Here is a 19,850-nt window from a genome sequence, read left to right on the forward strand (position 1 = left end):
AAAATGATTTTTTATGTTTTTAAGTGAAAAACAATGATTGTGGGAGGGAATTTTATTTTTATATTTTTATTTTATCCACAAAAGCAAAAAAAAATTACAATAAGAAGCATGAAAAAAGAAAAGAAGAAGCAATTATAATTATTTTTTTGGATGAGAAGGGACGAAAGAAGTAGATGGAAGGGTTAGGGGATCCAAAGTGGGGGGGAGATGGGGCCCAGGGGAGCAAACAGGGTCACGTCACTTTCCATGATATAGCGGGAAGGAGTTTTGACTGTGTTGGGGCAGCGGGCACCTCCCTGCGGGCAGCCTGCAGCAATCTCTGCACGCCCCCAACTCCACACCCCCCTAAAACTCATTATACTCACTCTAATAATTTCATTCACCCATTCCTCTTTTCTCTTTTCTCTTTTCTTTAATACTAAAACCCTTTACTCTCTTTTCACTCTCTTTACTCTTTCCTCTTTCAATCACACGATCCCCAAAAAAATTAGAAGACGGAAAAAATAAATAAAAATACACAATCTCAACAATTTTCCACTTTACTGTTCTCACTCTTTTCTCTCCCTTTTTCCCCTCTGATGAGACGCCGTCGTTTCGATTTCTGAGCTAGGGTTTTTGGAATTTGGGGGATGTTTGTATGGATCTGGGGTTGTTGATGAGTTAGCTCGAGAGGGGTGGCCTGGGTAGTGGTGATGGAGGGGGAGGTGGTCGTGCTGTTCACTCTGCTTCTGCTCTGCTTGCTTCATCCATTCTCTTTCATCTCTGCTAACATGGAAGGTTTGCTTCTTTTTCTCTTTTTGGCTTCGTGATCTTTCTTTTTTCAGTATGTTTTTTTTTTTTTTTTCTCAAATGGGTGTCTTCCAGTTAGTGTAATTAGTTATTTTCTTTTTTCTTTTTTTTCTCTCTTTGATGAGGTTAGTGAATTAGAATTTGGTGTGCAGCGTATGGGAAATGTTGAGCTTAGGGTTTGAATCAGGGGTTTTAGAGTTGGATTCCATAGTATTCTGGATGTACTTTAGCCCTTAGAAGTACTTTTATTGCTTTAATTTTGGCTAGGGAACAGTAAGAAAGTACTTTCTAAATGCCACCCAGAAAAAAAAGTACTTCCAAAATGCTAGTCAAATGTGCCTAAATGGCAACTCTGCGTTATGATATGTGTACCTGAAATCATCTTCATATGTTAGTGGTCAAATCTCAGTTCTGATGCGGTTGAATCTTCTATATAATTGTATATTTATTGAAATTTTTGGGTAGCGACTGATTGTTCTTGTTGCATATTTAAACAGGTGATGCTTTGCATACACTGAGGACCAACTTGGAGGACCCAAACAATGTCCTACAGAGTTGGGATCCGACCCTTGTCAACCCCTGCACATGGTTTCATGTTACCTGCAATAGTGATAATAGTGTTATAAGAGTGTAAGCAGCTTTCCCTTCATACGTCTTCCATTTACTGGCTCAGTGTAACTTGTGAATTGCTTGATCCATGAAACGCCCTGTATGATGTTGCTTTCCATATATTTTCACAGTGATCTTGGAAATGCTGCTTTGTCGGGTCAACTGGTACCACAGCTTGGCCTCCTTAAGAATTTGCAGTACTTGTAAGCTATGCTTCTGTGCTATAAAATTTGATTGGATTTTTTTCTTTTGCTGGTCGTAGCAGAATTTTGCAATGAAACCCAGAATTTTCTTTTGATTGGATACTTTTAGCATTTCCTACTTCCCAGGGCTTTGTTGTTTCCTGTCTATACAATGTTACCAATTATTCGACTAATTCTTGGTTGTGTGCCCATTTAGTTTTTATGTTCGTTTATGTATAAAAGGAGTGTGTTGATTTTAACATTTATCCTGTGTAGGGATCTTCAAGTGTGAGTCAATGGGGAGTATATTGGAAAAAATTGTCGTTTTAGTTTCTAAGATAAAAATTGTGAATCTTTGAATCTATTTCCTTTTTTCATAGCACACCTAAGTGAAATAGAAAATGCCTGCATGTAAAGATGATTCCTTGCATCAGAGTTAGATGTGGCAACATAGAAATCATGGAACCTCATATGATAGTAATAATTTTTTAAAGGAAAATTGAGGGAGGATATGATTACGGTTGAAGTTAGCATATAGATCAACTTCTAGCTTCATTACATGCGCAAATTCCCTTCTGTGCTTTGGAACAGTTGTGCATTGGTAACTTTTTAAATCCTGTTTGACTTATGTGGAAAACCCTAATCATTTCAATGTGGAACATAGTGGTTGTATACATTTTCTTTTTCCTTTTATTCTCCCATTTTTCTTCTTAACTCGCATTTTCTACGGATGTTTATATCATGGGTATGAGCTGTATTATGTGCTTATTCTATAGAAAGGTTAATAACTTTAACTTATCATTTGAAAACATAATGATAGAGTGTATGGTCCTTCACAGAGTTGAATGGTGAAGAAATGTTTCATTCAGTTGACATCAACGAATTGGGATCAAGACTACTAAGTGAAATACAAGCAATTTCATGAGTGGATAAAACTTTTGAAGTTTGATTGTTTTCTTAAAAAATGCTATCCTCAAATGATAGAATGTGGATAAGTGACATTTCATTGAGTTGTAGGGTACAAGATAGGTGTCTCTGCGCTTCCAATTGAAGAGAAAAAATACCAAAAAAAAAGGGTCATGATAAAGTATCTGATATTAATCAATTTTGACTTTAAGATGCCTCAAGATGTGATCTTACTAATTCTGAATTCCAAGTTTGTTTTCTCAAAGTTTTGACTTACTCTCATGTTATTTATTCTGATCAAACAGAAAAAGTGAACTTCCAAATCATTAAATTCTAAATTGCCTGTCCCAGTGCTAGTTTTGTTAATAGTTAGCACTTCAGTTATAATTTTCTTTACCTATCAAAAAAGGGGAAAAAAAAATTGTCTCTCCCTGGTGCTAGTTTTTCATGTATTTACTTGGTTGCATCAGACATCCACTGATAACATCAAGGCATTTTATGGGAGGAAAATAGGAGCAGCATACTAACATAATTTTTGAGGGAGTTAAGAGCTAGGGGAATGCTGATAGATATTATCTTGCTAATTTTTAGCTTTATTTTCTTGTTTTCCTTAATTTGTCTTCTCATTTTCCTGTTTTGCTTCTAGGTTAATTAAGGTGCATTTCTTTGGCATTTTTAATCAAAATTTTCATATTTGGTTTTTTTTTTAATTATTGTTAATTCGGTTGGTTCTTAAGGTTTCAAAGTATTTCCCAGTGATCAGGCACTAAGATGCCTCATTTTCAAACAAGGCTGGTTTATGACTTGAATTCATTACAAAAAAGGATATGGGCTCATAACTCACCTAATGAAAATGTTTGTGTGTTTAAATGGGAGAAAATCTGGCAATGGCTTGAGTACTATCTGATGAAAAGAATGGCACAAATTCAAGCAAGTTAGAAGGGGGCAAGCAGCTCCGGTACTGCCAATTTATTCTTCTCATTTAATAGGCAGCCAGACTAAGTCCAACCACCAAGCCATGGAGATTAGAAATTGATTTAGGATGTTCAAAATAATATTAAAAATATTTGAAAACTAAGAAGATCAAAAAGGAACTTGGTAGACATAGTAAGGGGCCTACCTTGGTCCAACTTATTTTTCATCTAATGAATGTGGATTACCAAAAGTTGACCTGTTTAGCAGATACCACATGTTCAGCCTACCTCATAAGGGTGCAATGGCTATGATCTTTGAACTCATTTTTGTGGTAAGACATTTTGGAACCTTAGAACTGTTAAAGCATGATACACATTATGGGAAAAATCCTAATAGCTTAAGATTTTAGGAAAATTGGTGACTCAACATGGTGTTTGAGCTCTGGCTTGCCAAAGGTCTTGGGTTTAAGTCCTCCCTCCATCAATTTATATATTTAATTATTGTGATAAAAAAAAAGGTGATTTGCTTGCCGCTAATTGGGCCTGTGCCTCCCATAACGGTATGAGACCGAACTTATTGTTTATCTAATTATTGGGATGAGAGAAGGGTGATTTGTTTCTTGTGATTTGTTCCCCAGTAATGCAATCTGTATCTCCCGATGCATATTGGGGTTGCATGGATTTTTGTTGATGTGGTTGCGCTTGAAAAGGCCAGAGGGACTTCCTTCCCATTTAAACTTTAAACAGGACGGTGTATACCTTTTATGGTGTATATGTTTGCAAAGAATTTGGCCAGATTCTAATCTTGTGATTGCTTTCTTAGATGTACTATCATTGTGGATCCTTTTGTGCTTAAATTATTAAATTAACTTGTCTATGACAGGGAGCTCTACAGTAATAACATAAGTGGACCAATTCCTAGTGACCTTGGGAATCTAACTAGCTTGGTGAGCTTGGATCTTTATTTGAACAGTTTTACTGGTCCCATCCCGGAGACATTGGGCAAGCTATCAAAGTTGCGCTTCCTGTGTGTATACTTATCCTTCTCTTTTTCATTTTGTAGTTTATTTATTTATTTTTTGATAGGTTTCATTTGTAGTTTAATATCTGTTTGTTCTTGTTACATCTCCAATGTTTTACTTTCTCAAAAGGATTGGACCACCTAAATTATTTGATTATGCATTGTTCATGTAATCTGTGGCATTTATAAATTAAGTACTTGATCTGTCATAAGAATGTCTTGCTTGTGAGTGGAGTTCTTCATTGACTTAAGATTAATCTTTTCTCTCAATGGTTGGACCTTGTATTTTCTTCCAATTCAACATTCCATCTCCACATAAAATTAAAAAATTTAGAATAGAGATACTGCATTGTTTGGCCATGAATATTGATAACTAATGAAAGAATGTTCACACCCCCTATTGGGTTTGGCTTCCTTTGACTTAGTAAGTAACCATCAAGTGAGAGGTTTTGTTAATGTTTATCTCACCTTAACGGTGGTTTCACTTTCCCATAGAAGTTGTTTATGAGATAGAATTGTTTGCATGACTCCACTCCATGTGGGAGGCGTTGTTGATGTTTATCTAACCTTACTGATGTTTACATTTTCCAATAGAAATTGTTTATGAGATAGAATTGTTTGCATGAATCCACTCCTTGTGGGAGGTGGTGTTGATGTTTATCTCACCTTACTGATGTTTACATTTTCCCATAGAAATTGTTTATGAGATAGAATTGTTTGCATGAGTCCACTCCTTGTGGGAGGTGTTGTTCGCACTTTATCATATGGTTGGGAATGTAAGATATGAAGGGGACTGCTTTAAACCAGTTCTCATTTTCATTAATAAACAGGCTGTATAGGTTTGAGATGCTTCCTTTACATTTGTATATCAGCTTTCACTTCCCATTTTAGCTGGATGTTAGAGCTATCAAAGGTGCCTAAACATATTGGGAGACATGTCTAATACTGATGGGGCTCCTCGGAATTTTAAATTTTATGTGCTGCTATGCTAGTACCTTATTGGGGGTGCCTATTTAGATAATTTCCCCTATACTCTCTTATTACCTTGGTTGCATTGTTCTATTTTTGTTGGATCTATAATACCTTAGTGATTTTATGGGTCACAAATGCTTCTTTGTCATCTGAATTTATCCAATCAGAAAGGTGTTGCTTTCTGTTTGTGGCTGAAGGTTAGAAATTTAGTGCTATCAAGAGACAGATAATTTGTGCACCAGGGTCACCATGCTACATTTTCCTCATTTTTGAACCTATGTCAAATGCTTTTGAATAAAAATTCACAATGTCATGTAGGGTCGTGTCTGAAGTATTTGTTTGAGCAGTAAGTCCTTTTGGAGTTAATTTTTGCTTGAACTGCTGTAGCTCTCTATCAGTTGATGGGTTTTGACTTGTGAGTGACACCTTGGGTGATGCTGTTATTCCCACTCAAACAATGAAATTTCTAAGATTTTTTTGCAGTTTCATTTTACAAGAAATATGACATGTTATGATCACACATAATGCATGGGAATGAAGTTTATTGTAAACAACACTCGTTGAGGGCAGGTGGTGTTTTTTGTAGTCCTTCCTTTTTCTTGGTTGTGCCTTTTGGCAGTTGGTGTATACTTGTATACTTCGGATGCTCAATTAGCTCCTCCTTTTTATACAGTCACTTTTAGTTTTCCTATCGAAAAAAAAAGAAATGACCCTTATTTCATGTGTTATTGTCATTTATAGTCCCAAAGCCCAGTTATATAAGTCTGAAAACTAGTTGTAAACACACATTGCATCAGTTTCTCGTTGGTTTTGATGTATTTGAACAAAAACTAGTTAATTATCCATTAGGAAGAATTGCTGGTAGACTGATGGTTGAGTTTCTTCAAATGGAAAAACTTTGGCTGATACCAGTCCTAAAGGTAGCCTTTGGGTTCAACATTCTAAAAATGTCATATAAGGCCGTGTCAACCAAAACAAACAAATTTCATTTTTGTTTACCAGAGCATATCTTCCACTAAGGCATGCATCTATGTTCCATATACCAAGAGAGGTAGCGCATTGTTTATGCTTAGTGTATCCTAACTCTATTCTTTTGTTTGGTGTAAATTGTAATTGAATATTTTGGATCTTAACATTGTATTCTGTTGGTATTTGTGCAAGAATAGCCGGCTTAACAACAACAGCCTGACGGGTACTATTCCTATGTCATTGACTAATATCACGGCTCTGCAAGTATTGTGAGTAACAAGTTGATATCTCTATCTGTCTCAATTTTGATGAAAGAATGTGAAGTTCTCATATTGCATAATGGAACTCAGGGATCTATCAAACAACCGCCTCTCAGGAGTGGTTCCAGACAATGGCTCTTTTTCATTATTTACCCCCATCAGGTGTCCTGTTGATGAATTGAATTCTAACCATCTTTCACCTTAGACTGATTCTGATTTCAAGGGGTTTTGCTGAATAGCTTATATTCTATATTGCAGTTTTGCTAATAACCTGGATTTATGTGGCCCGGTTACTGGGCACCCATGCCCTGGATCTCCCCCATTTTCTCCACCTCCCCCATTTGTCCCACCACCACCAATTTCTTCACAAGGTAATCTTCCTATTGCTGCTTTTTTGAAAATTTTGCGTTCTTTGTGATGCTTGGTGGTATTTTATGTGCAGTGTGTTTTCATCTTGCAGGTTGGTCCCATTCCTCCAAATATTTCTTCCCCTTGTTTACTATGAATGAAGTTCATAAGTTTAGAATTATTATTGTTATTGCCATTTTAAATAGGTGAAGAGAATTTCTTTTGAATTTATTATATTAGCTGACTTGTTGGGGGTCACATCTCTTTGATCCAGTGTGTCTAGGGGTTGATTGCATTCATCTTTAATGGGTATATGTCTTATTTATTTTATTTTATTTTATTTTTTATTTCAATTGTTTTATAATGCTTCAGTCACAAATTTGAAATAAATTGCACCATCCAACTCAATTAATTAGGGAGTCAGTGCAATTCAAGGGGGGAAAATTGCAAAATGGTTAAAAAAAACATGCATGAGAACAAACAACAAGAAAAAAGGATTTTTCAGAAACATGTTGAAAAAGATTTAATTCTTGGCTGTGTCACTATTGGAAGAAAGGGTGATTTTTAATTAAAGGTAATTTTAGGGATTTAGCCCAAGTCTTGCTTGATATATATTGTTGGGAAATTATTTAACAGTTTAAGCTTTTAGAGCAAATTGGTACATGACATGAGATCTTCGTTTTTTGGAAGGCCATGAATTCTAAGCTTATCAATTGTTTGTTTCACCTATTTATATTAAGCTCATGTATAAGCAACAGGAGACTACACTAAGACGGGATTTTAGGTTCAGAGTGAAGTCAACTTTGTTTACATTGTTGCCCTGTCTTATTTATTGAGCAAGCAAAGAAGAAATTGCACATAAAGCAGAGTTTTAGCCTAAAGCTTTGACTTTTAGGGCAAATTGGTGGCTTAATGGGGGGAAAAAAGGTTTTCCCAATGGAGAGGGTGATGAAACAAAAGAGAAAGAAGCTTCATACACCAAATTTTTAACATTAAAGAATTAATAATTAGTGATTTATGCAATAGTGATTGGTGAATCACCCATTATTGCTTTATGTGATCTGGTCCTTTATGCTTGATGTGGTCTTTATGGAAGGAGTGGAATGGAAAACTTTTTGGGGGAACGGAGAGCACAAAGCTGGTGCAAAAACCTTCTTTGTCAATTCTTTGTACTCTTGGTGTCCTGTGGTCCCTGATTGTAACACCATTTTTTATTCTGCTGATTTATTTATTTATTTATTTATTTATTATTATTATTATTATTATTTTTGTTAAGGTCTTGTTTGCTTTTGGGGACCTTTGTACACATCCTGCATACTTGGGTTGCATCCCCTGGTGTTAGGTACCTTCAATCGAATATTTCTTTGCCTATCAGAAACCCACAAAAAAAAAAAAAAGATTTACTTTTTATACTTGAATATAATTCTTTGAGGTAGATTCTGTCCATTTCTGCAGATACAATCTGTTTGGTTAATGACAGTGGTTTCTTTTGTGTTGGTGTTAATCCCATGTCCTTGATAAGCTTTGTAGATTGGATTAGTTCTGATTAAGGAGTGGGGGAGAGGGGGCATTGTTTTGTAGTGGGTTTTGTTTTTTCGTTCCTTCCTCTTATCTTCATCTCGCCTGTCCTTCTGCCCAATTTGTATACTTTGAGTGTACTTTGCTGTGCCTCTAGTGCGGCTCTGTACTCATTTCTTTATATATATTTAGTCTTTCCTGTTGCCTATAAATAAAAAAATAAAAAAAAGAAAAGAAAAAGACTGGTTTCTCTTACAGTTATGACAGCATTCTTTAGAAGAGTTATCATCCTTGCAGGATTATTCTAATCTCTCTTTCAACATTTCAGGAGGGAACAGTGCCACAGGAGCAATTGCTGGGGGTGTGGCTGCTGGTGCTGCTTTACTATTTGCTGCTCCTGCAATTGGTTTTGCATGGTGGCGCCGAAGGAAACCACAAGAATATTTCTTTGATGTACCTGGTTAGTGGTTTAACTGAAAAAGATTATTAACCTTGCGTATGGATAGATTATCATTTGTTTACGTCTCTTTGCAGCTGAAGAGGACCCAGAGGTTCATCTGGGGCAGCTTAAAAGGTTTTCACTGCGAGAATTACAAGTTGCAACAGATAGTTTTAGCAACAAGAACATTCTGGGTAGAGGTGGATTTGGTAAGGTGTACAAAGGACGCTTAGCGGATGGTTCTCTTGTGGCTGTGAAAAGATTGAAAGAAGAGCGTACACCAGGTGGTGAGCTGCAGTTTCAAACAGAGGTAGAGATGATAAGCATGGCTGTGCATCGGAATCTCCTCCGTCTTCGTGGTTTTTGCATGACACCTACTGAACGGCTGCTTGTTTATCCGTATATGGCTAATGGAAGCGTTGCATCATGTTTAAGAGGTAATGCCTGTCAACATTCCACACTTACCAGTGACTTCTTCTCAATTGCTTTCACAAGGAATTTCTTTTTAATTTCATTGGTGGAATTTTCTTGCCTGGTATTAACATTCAAGGTCCAATCCTTGCTATGAGTTACTCATTTTATTTATTTTTCATCCATGGGCCGTGTTTCTCAATTTTCTTATTGGATTTTTTCCCCTTGGTCTATCAACATGTAATCGTTGCCTATTTTCTTTCTCACTTCCTTTCCTTTTACAATTAAATGTGTATTCCACCATCCCCAAAAAAGTGCAAAAGAATGAAAGCTTCTTATTTTGAGTTTCAAAAGGGGAAGACCTTCCAATTTTTTTCACTTGTTATCTTTCTTATGCATTCTTGTAGAACGCCCGGCATCTGAACCACCACTTGATTGGCCAACAAGGAAGCGAATTGCGTTGGGATCTGCAAGAGGGCTTTCTTATTTGCATGATCATTGTGACCCAAAGATTATTCACCGTGATGTGAAAGCTGCAAATATTTTGTTGGATGAGGAATTTGAGGCTGTTGTTGGAGACTTTGGGTTAGCTAAGCTTATGGATTACAAGGATACCCATGTTACCACTGCTGTCCGTGGCACAATAGGACATATAGCTCCAGAGTACCTCTCTACTGGAAAGTCTTCAGAAAAAACTGATGTTTTCGGGTATGGAATTATGCTTCTGGAGCTAATCACTGGGCAGAGAGCTTTTGATCTTGCTCGGCTTGCCAATGATGATGATGTCATGTTGCTTGATTGGGTAAGCATTACTGTCTTTTTCCACCCTATACTGATTAGACCACTTACTGCCCCCTTTGCCAGTATTTTTTAAGCTAACAGGATAAATGCCATCTTTCTTATTTATTTATAATCTGGATTAGAAGGGTTTAATTCTGTTCACAGGCCATGCTCCTCAATATCCAAGGCACTTTACCACTTACAATCATATACTTTCCAGTGAAACAAGAGGGAAAATATAACTGTGGGTTTTCTTGTCTTGTTTTTTTGACATTTAACAGAATAACACAAATTATGCAACTGTGCTTGGTTGCTGTGAAGAAGATTGGAAAAGAATTTAAATTTTTTATCTTAGATTTGCATGCATTATTAGGGACCTGGGGATGGAAAAGAAAAAAAAAAGCCAACCCATATTATAATGTAGTACCATTTGGGTTTTTAGGCTTGAGTTCCATTTTATGAAAATCTAAACATCAGGAAACATATGCAGAGTTTTCATTTGCTCTCTCCTTTTCCATTTCACAGCAACCAAATGGAACTTTAGTATAAGCTTGGAAGAGGTCACATGTGCAAATTATTTAGGTCTCTCAATTTCTTAAAGCTTCTTAAGCTTGTAGGTATTGAACTTTATTTGGTGGCTTGCCTTGATATGTGTTGTGAAAAACTGTTGACATGTTAAAGACTATGTCCTGTAGTATTATTACCTTTTTATTTGCTCCAAAATGCAAAAGCAGTTGGATAAAAAGGTTTCAAAACTCGACCAACTCCATTTGACAACCAACGGGCGGTGAAGGGGGGGATATCCAGTTCCTGAATGTTTTATGTTTGCTAGGGGATAGAAGGAGTCATGAATCTTTGAAGATTCTTGCTTCTAGTACAGATTATTTCTGGTGATATAGTATTTGTTCAGATATTGTATTTGCTGTCTTGCACAAAAACATGATTTGAAACCATGTTAATTGACATAGCTGTGCAACAATATCTCAGGTAAAAGGACTTCTGAAAGAGAAGAAGTTAGAAATGCTGGTTGATCCTGATCTTAAGAACAATTATGTAGAAGCAGAAGTAGAGCAGCTAATCCAGGTTGCCCTGCTGTGCACGCAAGGCTCTCCAATGGACCGGCCCAAGATGTCAGAAGTGGTGAGAATGCTGGAAGGTGATGGATTGGCAGAGAGGTGGGACGAGTGGCAGAAAGTGGAAGTTCTCCGCCAGGAGGTGGAACTCGCTCCTCACTCCAACTCTGATTGGATTGTGGACTCAACAGACAATCTACATGCGGTTGAATTATCGGGTCCAAGGTGACAACGTTGTTGCAGCTCTTAAGTAAAGGAAGAAAAAAAAAAGAAAAAGAAAAAAAAAATTTACTTACTACCTCTATTTTTTATTATAAAATTTTTCTTTCTTTATTAGTCCCCTCCTACTCCATGGAATCCCTGTTCTTTCCTTTTTCTTTTCCTGTAAGTTAATTCTGCATTATATTCATTACATCTGTGCATATGAATGTGTACGGTGAGGGGTAAGTTGTGTATTATCTGCTGCAGTTTGTTTGAACTTTGATGATGTTGTGGTGCTCTGTTTTTTGGCATAGGGTAATGCAGCTGTGGCACTTCTTAACCTTTTGTACACACCCCCATCTTTATGCTCTCCATTTAATTCCTTTATTTTTATTTTTTTCTGTGGCCTCACTTTGGACGAAGGTAGGGAGTCTTCTTGTGGGGAAGCAAAGATTAGTTTCAGCACTAAACGTTTCACGTTTCTTACATTAAACCTCAATATTTGAAGCTACTTGCAATCAGTATATCTACTGGTCCGAGGGGTTTGTGTGTGATATGCATTCGATGCATATATAAATTTTGCAGACCTTCAATGGAAGCACGTTGGATGTTTAGGGCAATTATGACCCTGTTTGGAACTGTTTTTGATTCTTAAAAGAGAAAATTTCGTGTCAGATTCGAAAACATGTTTGATAAATTTTGGAAAGGTGTTTTGTAAGAATATGTTTTTGTTTTTAGTCATTATTTATTTACTTATTTTTGTGGAAAATAGCTTCAAAACAATTATATAAATAAGAAGAATGATCGAAAATAAAATTAATGGGTAAAAGTTATTATTTTAAAAGTGCTTGAAAATATACTTGGAATATCATAATTGTTTTGAAAAACAAGATGCCGCTTTGATAACAAGCAGGAGTTGATGGTTTTGTTTTTGTTTTTAAAAACAAAACATAAAGGCAATATTTTTATTCACTTGACTTTAAATATAAAATTAAAAATACTTACAAAAAGTTAAAATATATCAATATTTTACAAAGCAAGTCTCATAAATTAGTTTTTGAGAATAATTCTTACAACAATTTTTTTTGGAACTCAATGATGAAAGGAAACTTTATTGTCTATGTTTCAATAGTAGTAATGTAAGTCATGATATACAATGCCAAGAGAAACTCAATCTGGTGGGAAAATGGGTCGGATCGAAACAACCTGGACTGCTTGCTTGGTGGTCGACCCAATTATTCCATCCATCATCATAACTTTTTTAACTTGGCACCGAGAATTAGAATGAGACATTGAATCATGATTTTAAAATTTTTTTAACCTATTTTCATGACAAATAATAATAAAAAAAGTAAAATCCTTTTTTAATTCTCTTTTGTACTTTTTACTTTTTTGATGATTGAAAAAGGCCAAAAAAAACCCTACATTGTAAATAGAACCATTTATGGCATTTGACCACCTTTCAAGAACGATTAATTTTATTTTTCTTTTCAGAAATTTTACAAGAATAAATTGTGAATTATTGAAAGAAAGAAAAAATCGTAAGATTAAGACAAACAAATATTATTTTTTAAATTAAGAAAATAAAATATTATTAATATTTAATTATTTTTTATTTATTTAAAATAAATATTATTTCTTAAATTAGGAGAATAAAATCATTATTGAAATATTAACCAAAGTGAAATCCGTGTGCTACCATTTTGTGTCTTTTTCTCCTCTTTTTATTCTTCCCCTCCGCTTGTGTCCTTGGTAAAAATTTGATAGAGTGGCCATATCCCTGAGGTACCTGCTTCGATCATCATCGTGGATTTTTCTGATGAATTTCTTGCTAAGTTCTGCAATTATTTTTTATATGTAATTGCTAGAGTTCATTCATGCATGTTTATAGTTCGATCACTCATGCATGTTTAATTACAGATTTTGAAGTTTGGCATCCCCATCTATTCTACTGAAAATCATGTAACTATATAAAAAATGACAGTTTATTTAGTTTATACTAATGTCATTTTTTTTTTTGCTTTGCTAATTAGTTTACTGGGCCAACTTGACATCAATAGATTGATAGATGATTGAATGAGCTTCATATTGAAAATTTTAATATTGTTGTTGGTATTGCTTTGTCTCTAATTTGAAATATGCAGTTGAAGATCTCCTGCTCGATAAATCTTGGTCTGGCTTCATATTGCATCCACGGGATAAGGCTTAGGTGAAACAAGTTTGATTTATTCTTTCCGCAATCCACTCCAAGAACAATTCTCCATATTCTGGAAAAAAAAGGGTAGAGAATCTACCACAAGAAACATACTGCTTTTTGCGTGTTTCTTTGATCCCTCAGAATGGATTATTGATGATGAGAAATCAGCAAGGATTCAAGTAATGAGGTGGTTGCTGGAAACTAGTTAATGGGGTCTTTCCATTCTTCACAATTAGAACGGTGTCCATGCCCCAAGTAGAATGTTGTTCCAAGTGACAATGCAGGAACCATACTCCTAACATAACACAATGTCATTGTATCGGTTAGTATATATAGTACTTGACTAAATGTTATCTGTCATAATTAAACATATAAACAGTGGATTCAGCATACATACCTGGATTATCAGCTCTGAATCTGATGGCAGCCCATCCATTTTTAGAGACTCCAACGGTATTGAGCTCGGGTGGATCGACCAAATTATAATTTTTTGGATCTGTCCCATTATTGAAATTCCCAAAACCAGATCCTACCACATAGAAGCTGTACCCATGCAAATGCACTGGATGATTCTCAGCTCCATTCAACACATTAGTCCCTTGGAACACTATCTCTACTGTTGAATTATACTCCAAAATTCTCACTTTAGTCCCCCTGTCTGGTGTTGTTGCTTATCTGGTGTCTTGGTTGCTGTAAAGTTGAAAATGAAAGGTGGCTTGCTTGGGAAATTGGGCTCATAACGTGTCTAATTTTCCTGTAGTAAGCAAGTAATACATCCACTGATGGCTGCACAAAACTTATATTGTTCATGCTTGAAGCAAGCCTCATGCCATTGGTTCCTTCACATGAATTATTGTCTGAACATGGGAAAGTGTCCATAGAAATTGTTATTAGTAGTTGAGTATCTATTGATTTTGGAACATCTACTGGATGGTCCTTGCTAGGCGCTCTGTGAAATTGGTTGCAGAATCAATGTCTGTAAAATTGGGAAGATTAGGAAACAAAAGTGTTGATGGGGCAGTGTAGTTTCCACTATATTGCAGGATTGCAGTTGTGGTAGTGTTTCCATATACCACACCGGCATATGCCCTAGATGCCATATAGTACTGACTAGGTGACTGATTCGCTTTGATAAGAACATCCATGGTTTGTCCTGGGATTATCATGATATAGCTGGTCCTTATGGGCTTAATGTAAGGGCCATGAATACCGACAACAATCAAGTTATGATGAGCAACCATGAAGAACATTTCATCATTCATAATAGAATTGATGATGCGAAGGAGATAAGTCCGGCCATGATCAACGGTCATTCTGAATGTCCCTGCAACCACACGCATGAATCATGTTAGTCCCTTCCACACAGTATCCTTGCTAGTCCTTGGTTAATATTTATATGGACTATGCTGAGGCTTGTTCTGGTTTATACCAATTACCTTCTTTGGAACAATTGTATAAATCTCCTGGTTGGCCATTGATGGTGAAAGCATCTGCTGTCTTGGGATCTCCACCACTTCTAAGGGAAGTGTTGATCATCTCCATCACATCTCCCTTATACCATGATGCTATATATATATATATATATATATATATATATGCCGGTGCAACATGAAAGAATACAGCAGTCGTCTTTAATTAGCAATGTAGCACTTCTTTTTCCAAAAATTTTGTACTTTTAAGCTTTATTTACATTAATTAATATTGTTATACATAAGCTACCAAGTAATAAGCAAGATTAGATGGTGAACCTATAACATATATCAAATAAATTTATTTAGATCATAGCCTTGACACTTCCCCTCATGGAGATTGAGCTAGATGGCCTCCTCTGAACTTGTATGTGAACTCAATAAAATGAAAAATAAATAAGTGATGAACTTTGATACAATATTCAGACATCAAATGGCCTAAAAGCTTATTATATTAAGTCAATTTTAACTCAAAAGCTTAAACTATTAGACAATGGGGCTAAGTTTTGCGGGAGGTTATGAATTGAAACCTTTATTTCCTTCTAATTTATTAAGCCCATGAGCAAGTGCAAAGGAGACTGCTCTTAGGATATCGTTAAAACCCAAATAATTAAGCCGATATTATACCTCATAGATGCTATCGCCATGGTAAGGTTTTGAGCATGACTGAAAGATCGTACCAAGAACGATAGGAACTTCTGCGTGAGGCTTGGGGAATGGATAGTGGTTCCTATTTTAGGGAGAATAATGATAGGACCATGGACGGTGGTACGGGAGCAATCACTATGGGTATGCCACCATAAGGTTCCTTCCTCTGTGGACAGTATGATTTCATAAGTGAAATTGCCCCTGGTTTGATAGGGCACTGTGTGATGTACACAGGCCCATCATTCAACAACTGAAAATGATTATTATTTTTGTTATGTTTACACCAGAGAAACGTTAGCTCTTCTCTTCCCAAGCCAAACGTTGCATTTCTCATGTGAAGCAGACCCTATTAGATAGTCCTCTACCAGCTTCGAAAGTCTAAGAAAAGAAGCCAAGAATGAAGCAAAATAATGAGAATGAAGTGAATGGAGAAGCCATACCAGTGAATGGTGATATTATACTTTCCTTGGTTTCGAACATTTACTTTGAGTCTATCTCCTTTGTGCATATACAAGGCTGGCCCTGGGAACAATCCATTTACAGTCAAGATCTTCTGCGAGCTGCACAGCCGAGTATACCAAGTTTCCTCAACCTAGCCAAACACAACAGATTAATTAGTAATATAACATGAAGAAGGTTCAGATCAGACTCCATCCCCATCCTTAATTTCTTTTTTTCTATGAAAAAAATGAATTACTTTAGATTATGTCTAGAGTTTGGTCTAGCACATCTCCTGATCAGAACAGCATTGAAGGAGTGTTTAATTAAACCCACCACGTCTAAGTGATAGTTGCCCAGGCTTATTCCTAATTAAATTGAGGAGCCCCGGGTAGCAGGTTTAGTGTACTTTCAACCCAGTTAACAGAAGGGACATGCTCCCTAGCCATGCAAAGAATCAACACATTCAACAACAGAGCCACGTGAAGCTCTAACAGCACCTTCTTCTTCAACAACTCCATTTTCTCACGGTAAAGAAAGAGACCCACAAAATGAGACCCTCCTTTGCTCGGCCTTCTCCTTGTGTTGTTTCTTTCAGACGCAACAGTATTTATGTGTAACAATATCTCCTACAATCTGTTTGTAAATATATATATATCATAAATCCTTTTTCTTAATATTTTTTTTCCTTAATACTTTTCTCAAACCTATTATCATATGTTTAAAATAGCTGTTCAGTAATGATAAAGAGTTATAACTCCCAATATTGTTTAGGTTTGACCTACCTAAATAAGAGGATTTAGAAAACGTTATAAATGTGATTTATGCCAATTGCCATAAAATTCTATCTATGGACCAAATTTTTTTAGACCTCCATAAGATTGTCTTGAATTTATTTTGGTTTTTGAAAAGTAATAAAGAAAGGATTTTATTTCTTTATATATATATATATATATATATATTTGATTTATCATTAAAAAAATATAATATATTTAAAATTAGGTAAAAACTTATATATCTTCAAATTGTTTAATTTTCATATAAATAAAAACAACTTAAATCTATTATTTTAATTTTAGTTTTCTTTCTCTCATATTTTTCTTGTAAAATAATTTTTTTATTTTTTTAAAGTATTTGTTTTCATGAAACTTGTTCATAATGGTTACCCTTCTTTTGCCACGAACCGTAAACATTGGTAATGAGGAAAGCGTAGGACATATACATGTCCCTGTGCTAATTAGAAAAAGAATGATGGAAGATGATCAGGTTTTTTCTAATTTCATGAGTTTTCTAATAATCCTCTGTCACTAAAATGTGTGACCCCTTATTGTCCATCCATGTCTTCTAATGTAATATACATAGAAAGCAAGTGTTAAGCTACTTAGTGTGAAAGTCGTTGGTACATACATTTGAAAAGAAAAAGAAAATAGGAACCCAAATTTTACACTCCAAAGTATGCAGGAACTTGTTAACATATGATTCACAAAAATTAATGTTAATTTAAATAGACAGATATTTACTTTTGTGGATAAGTTGGTGGAAAAATCTTTGTAAAAACATTCTTGAACAAGGTTCAGCTCATCACGACAAGAAAGGCGAGTTGTCGAATGGAGAAGAATCGTTCAAATATTAATGGCGCCGGAGGAATATCCATTTGAGCTTGCATATCTCTTTTCACGGTTAAGCTTACAGAGTATAATCTCTTTTTCATTTGCTCCCACTCATCCAACCACAGCTGATTAATGCCGACGGAATATCCCATTCAGCTCGCATAGTAGAATGAGCCCTGGGGGATGGCTACGTCTCCAGTGCATGCCAGTGAGATTGTGGTTTCGAGCTAGCTGACTATTATATAGTCTTCGGAGGCGAAAGGCAATTTCGGACCATATCATTTTGAATACTATCATGCACGTAATTAGACAAATTTGGTTTATTAAATTCATGAAACATGAGATAGCATAGCTGTTGGTCGTTGTTTCAGCCAAAAAACCGAAGATGAGAAAACAAAGGACACCTTTCTCTCCATGTATTTCTAGTTCTTTTTCACTGTATTTATCAACAGGTTACAACCCAAATGTAAAGAGATGCCATGTAAGTAAATCTTTGTACGTGGAAGCATAACATCCACTCAAAAATATAAAAGCATGATTTTTCCAATGTTTTAAAATTGACTGAAGGTTTAAGATTATGTGAAACAACCGATCTGCTACCCATCAGAAGTTGTTAAGAGTAGTAGAAGTAAAAAATAAAATATGTATGTTATTTCAAAAATTCAATATAAGTAAAATAATCTAATATCTTCTCAACTTATAAAATTACATAATACAATTGTTCTTTCATTTTTATATTAAAGATGAAAAAAATAAATATTATTGATTTTTAATTATATATATATATATATATATATATATATATATATATATATATATATATATAGATATATATTAATTTTTAAAAAGTATTTTTAATTTTAATAAAATATAAATTATATATTTATGAAGTCACCGATTCTATCACAACTTGACTGTGGAAGATCGTCCACCGGAAGGCGTGGGTAGTTGTTGTCAATGAATCCGATCTTGCTTTTTGTAGTGAGCATGAAACCATGTCACGAAGCCAATGGGATTTTGGGATGCTCCGGCCCAAAACCCTTAATGCACACATGTCTGCATAGGCATCTTGGGTCAGAGGACCCTTCTCTTGTCCGTCTCTCTCCCACCCCCATGCGTGTGAGTCCAACAACCTTTTATAATTTTTTAAGGATTTTTTTTTTGAGAATTCAAATTCCAATTAACAAATGAAATTTATTGATTTAATTTCTTCAACCCGTTTGAGTTTTTGAATTTAAAATTATGGTAAAATGAATTTGTATTAAAATTTAATTGTTTTAATTGGTTTTAACCATTCTACTTTAATGGATGTAGTCGTTTAGGCTTTATGGTTGTATCCGTTTAGGCTTATATAAACAAATACAAGGTTGTACTCCATTCTACTTTCTTTCCCATCGAAAGTGTGTTAAGAACAAGATTGAGTCATCGGGCAAAAGATCATAGGTTTACGAGACTTCCAACAACTTCAAGATCGTCTTCAACACTTAGAATTTAAAGTTTGTGAATATCCAAATCTAAAGGTTAATACTTTAATTCTAAAAGATCAATTCTTTTTAAAAATGGTATTGTTTCTGTTGCTTAGATCTAAGATGCCAATAGATGTTTGTTGAAACCTAGTATTAGTATCATTGCTTGGGAAGACAAGAGTGTGGATCTCTTGTTTGACTATAATAAACTTGTTTTAACAAAAAATGATGTATTATTCATGGGGAAGGGCTGTTGTAACTAGGGTCTATTTATGATGAATTTTTCTAAACTTATCAATAATAATGCATCTTCTTCTTCTACTTACGTAGTTGATTCCTATGATATTTGGCATGGTAGATTAGGACATGTGAACCTTTCTTATATAAAGAAAATGGTGAATTGAGTTTAATTCCTAAACCGTCCTTAAAAAACCATGGAAGATGTGAAGCATGTGTAGAATCTAAAACCACAAAGAAGTCTTGCAAATCTATAGAAAGATAATCAAAACAATTAAGTTTAATTCACAAGGACTTAGGAGATCTGAAAAGTACAATGCCTAGAAGTGGTAAATGGTTCTACATAACTTTCATGGATGATTACTTAAGGTATAAAAGGGAATATCTTTTGAG

At 35.2% G+C, this 19,850-nt stretch overlaps 2 protein-coding genes across 2 annotated transcripts; one reads left to right on the forward strand and one right to left on the reverse strand.

Annotated features, from left to right (window-relative positions):
- Window positions 1-283: 283 nt before the first annotated feature.
- Window positions 284-11,743, forward strand: LOC100247683 (somatic embryogenesis receptor kinase-like). Its single transcript, XM_002270811.4, has 11 exons — window positions 284-777; window positions 1,287-1,419; window positions 1,530-1,601; window positions 4,284-4,427; window positions 6,560-6,631; window positions 6,713-6,784; window positions 6,881-6,993; window positions 8,817-8,948; window positions 9,023-9,364; window positions 9,746-10,140; window positions 11,106-11,743. The coding sequence occupies exons 1-11, from the start codon at window positions 693-695 to the stop codon at window positions 11,418-11,420; spliced, it is 1,875 nt and encodes a 624-aa protein (XP_002270847.1). The 5' UTR covers window positions 284-692; the 3' UTR covers window positions 11,421-11,743.
- A 2,769-nt stretch (window positions 11,744-14,512) lies between these two features.
- Window positions 14,513-15,131, reverse strand: LOC100242548 (laccase-14-like). Its single transcript, XM_059734531.1, has 2 exons — window positions 15,026-15,131; window positions 14,513-14,913 (listed from the first exon to the last, which is right to left on the reverse strand). The coding sequence occupies exons 1-2, from the start codon at window positions 15,129-15,131 to the stop codon at window positions 14,513-14,515; spliced, it is 507 nt and encodes a 168-aa protein (XP_059590514.1).
- Window positions 15,132-19,850: the final 4,719 nt, after the last annotated feature.

The sequence above is a fragment of the Vitis vinifera genome, chromosome 18, assembly GCF_030704535.1.
Source record: "Vitis vinifera cultivar Pinot Noir 40024 chromosome 18, ASM3070453v1".
Classification (NCBI taxonomy): Eukaryota; Viridiplantae; Streptophyta; class Magnoliopsida; order Vitales; family Vitaceae; genus Vitis; species Vitis vinifera.

Coding starts and splice junctions, on each gene's coding strand:
- LOC100247683 (XM_002270811.4), top strand. CDS start 693: ATGGAGGGGGAGGTGGTCGTGCTGTTCACTCTGCTTCTGCTCTGCTTG. Junction 1,602..4,283: donor CTTAAGAATTTGCAGTACTT/GTAAGCTATGCT, acceptor TGTCTATGACAG/GGAGCTCTACAGTAATAACA. Junction 8,949..9,022: donor ATATTTCTTTGATGTACCTG/GTTAGTGGTTTA, acceptor GTCTCTTTGCAG/CTGAAGAGGACCCAGAGGTT.
- LOC100242548 (XM_059734531.1), bottom strand. CDS start 15,131: ATGGAGATGATCAACACTTCCCTTAGAAGTGGTGGAGATCCCAAGACA. Junction 14,914..15,025: donor ATACAATTGTTCCAAAGAAG/GTAATTGGTATA, acceptor GTGTGGTTGCAG/GGACATTCAGAATGACCGTT.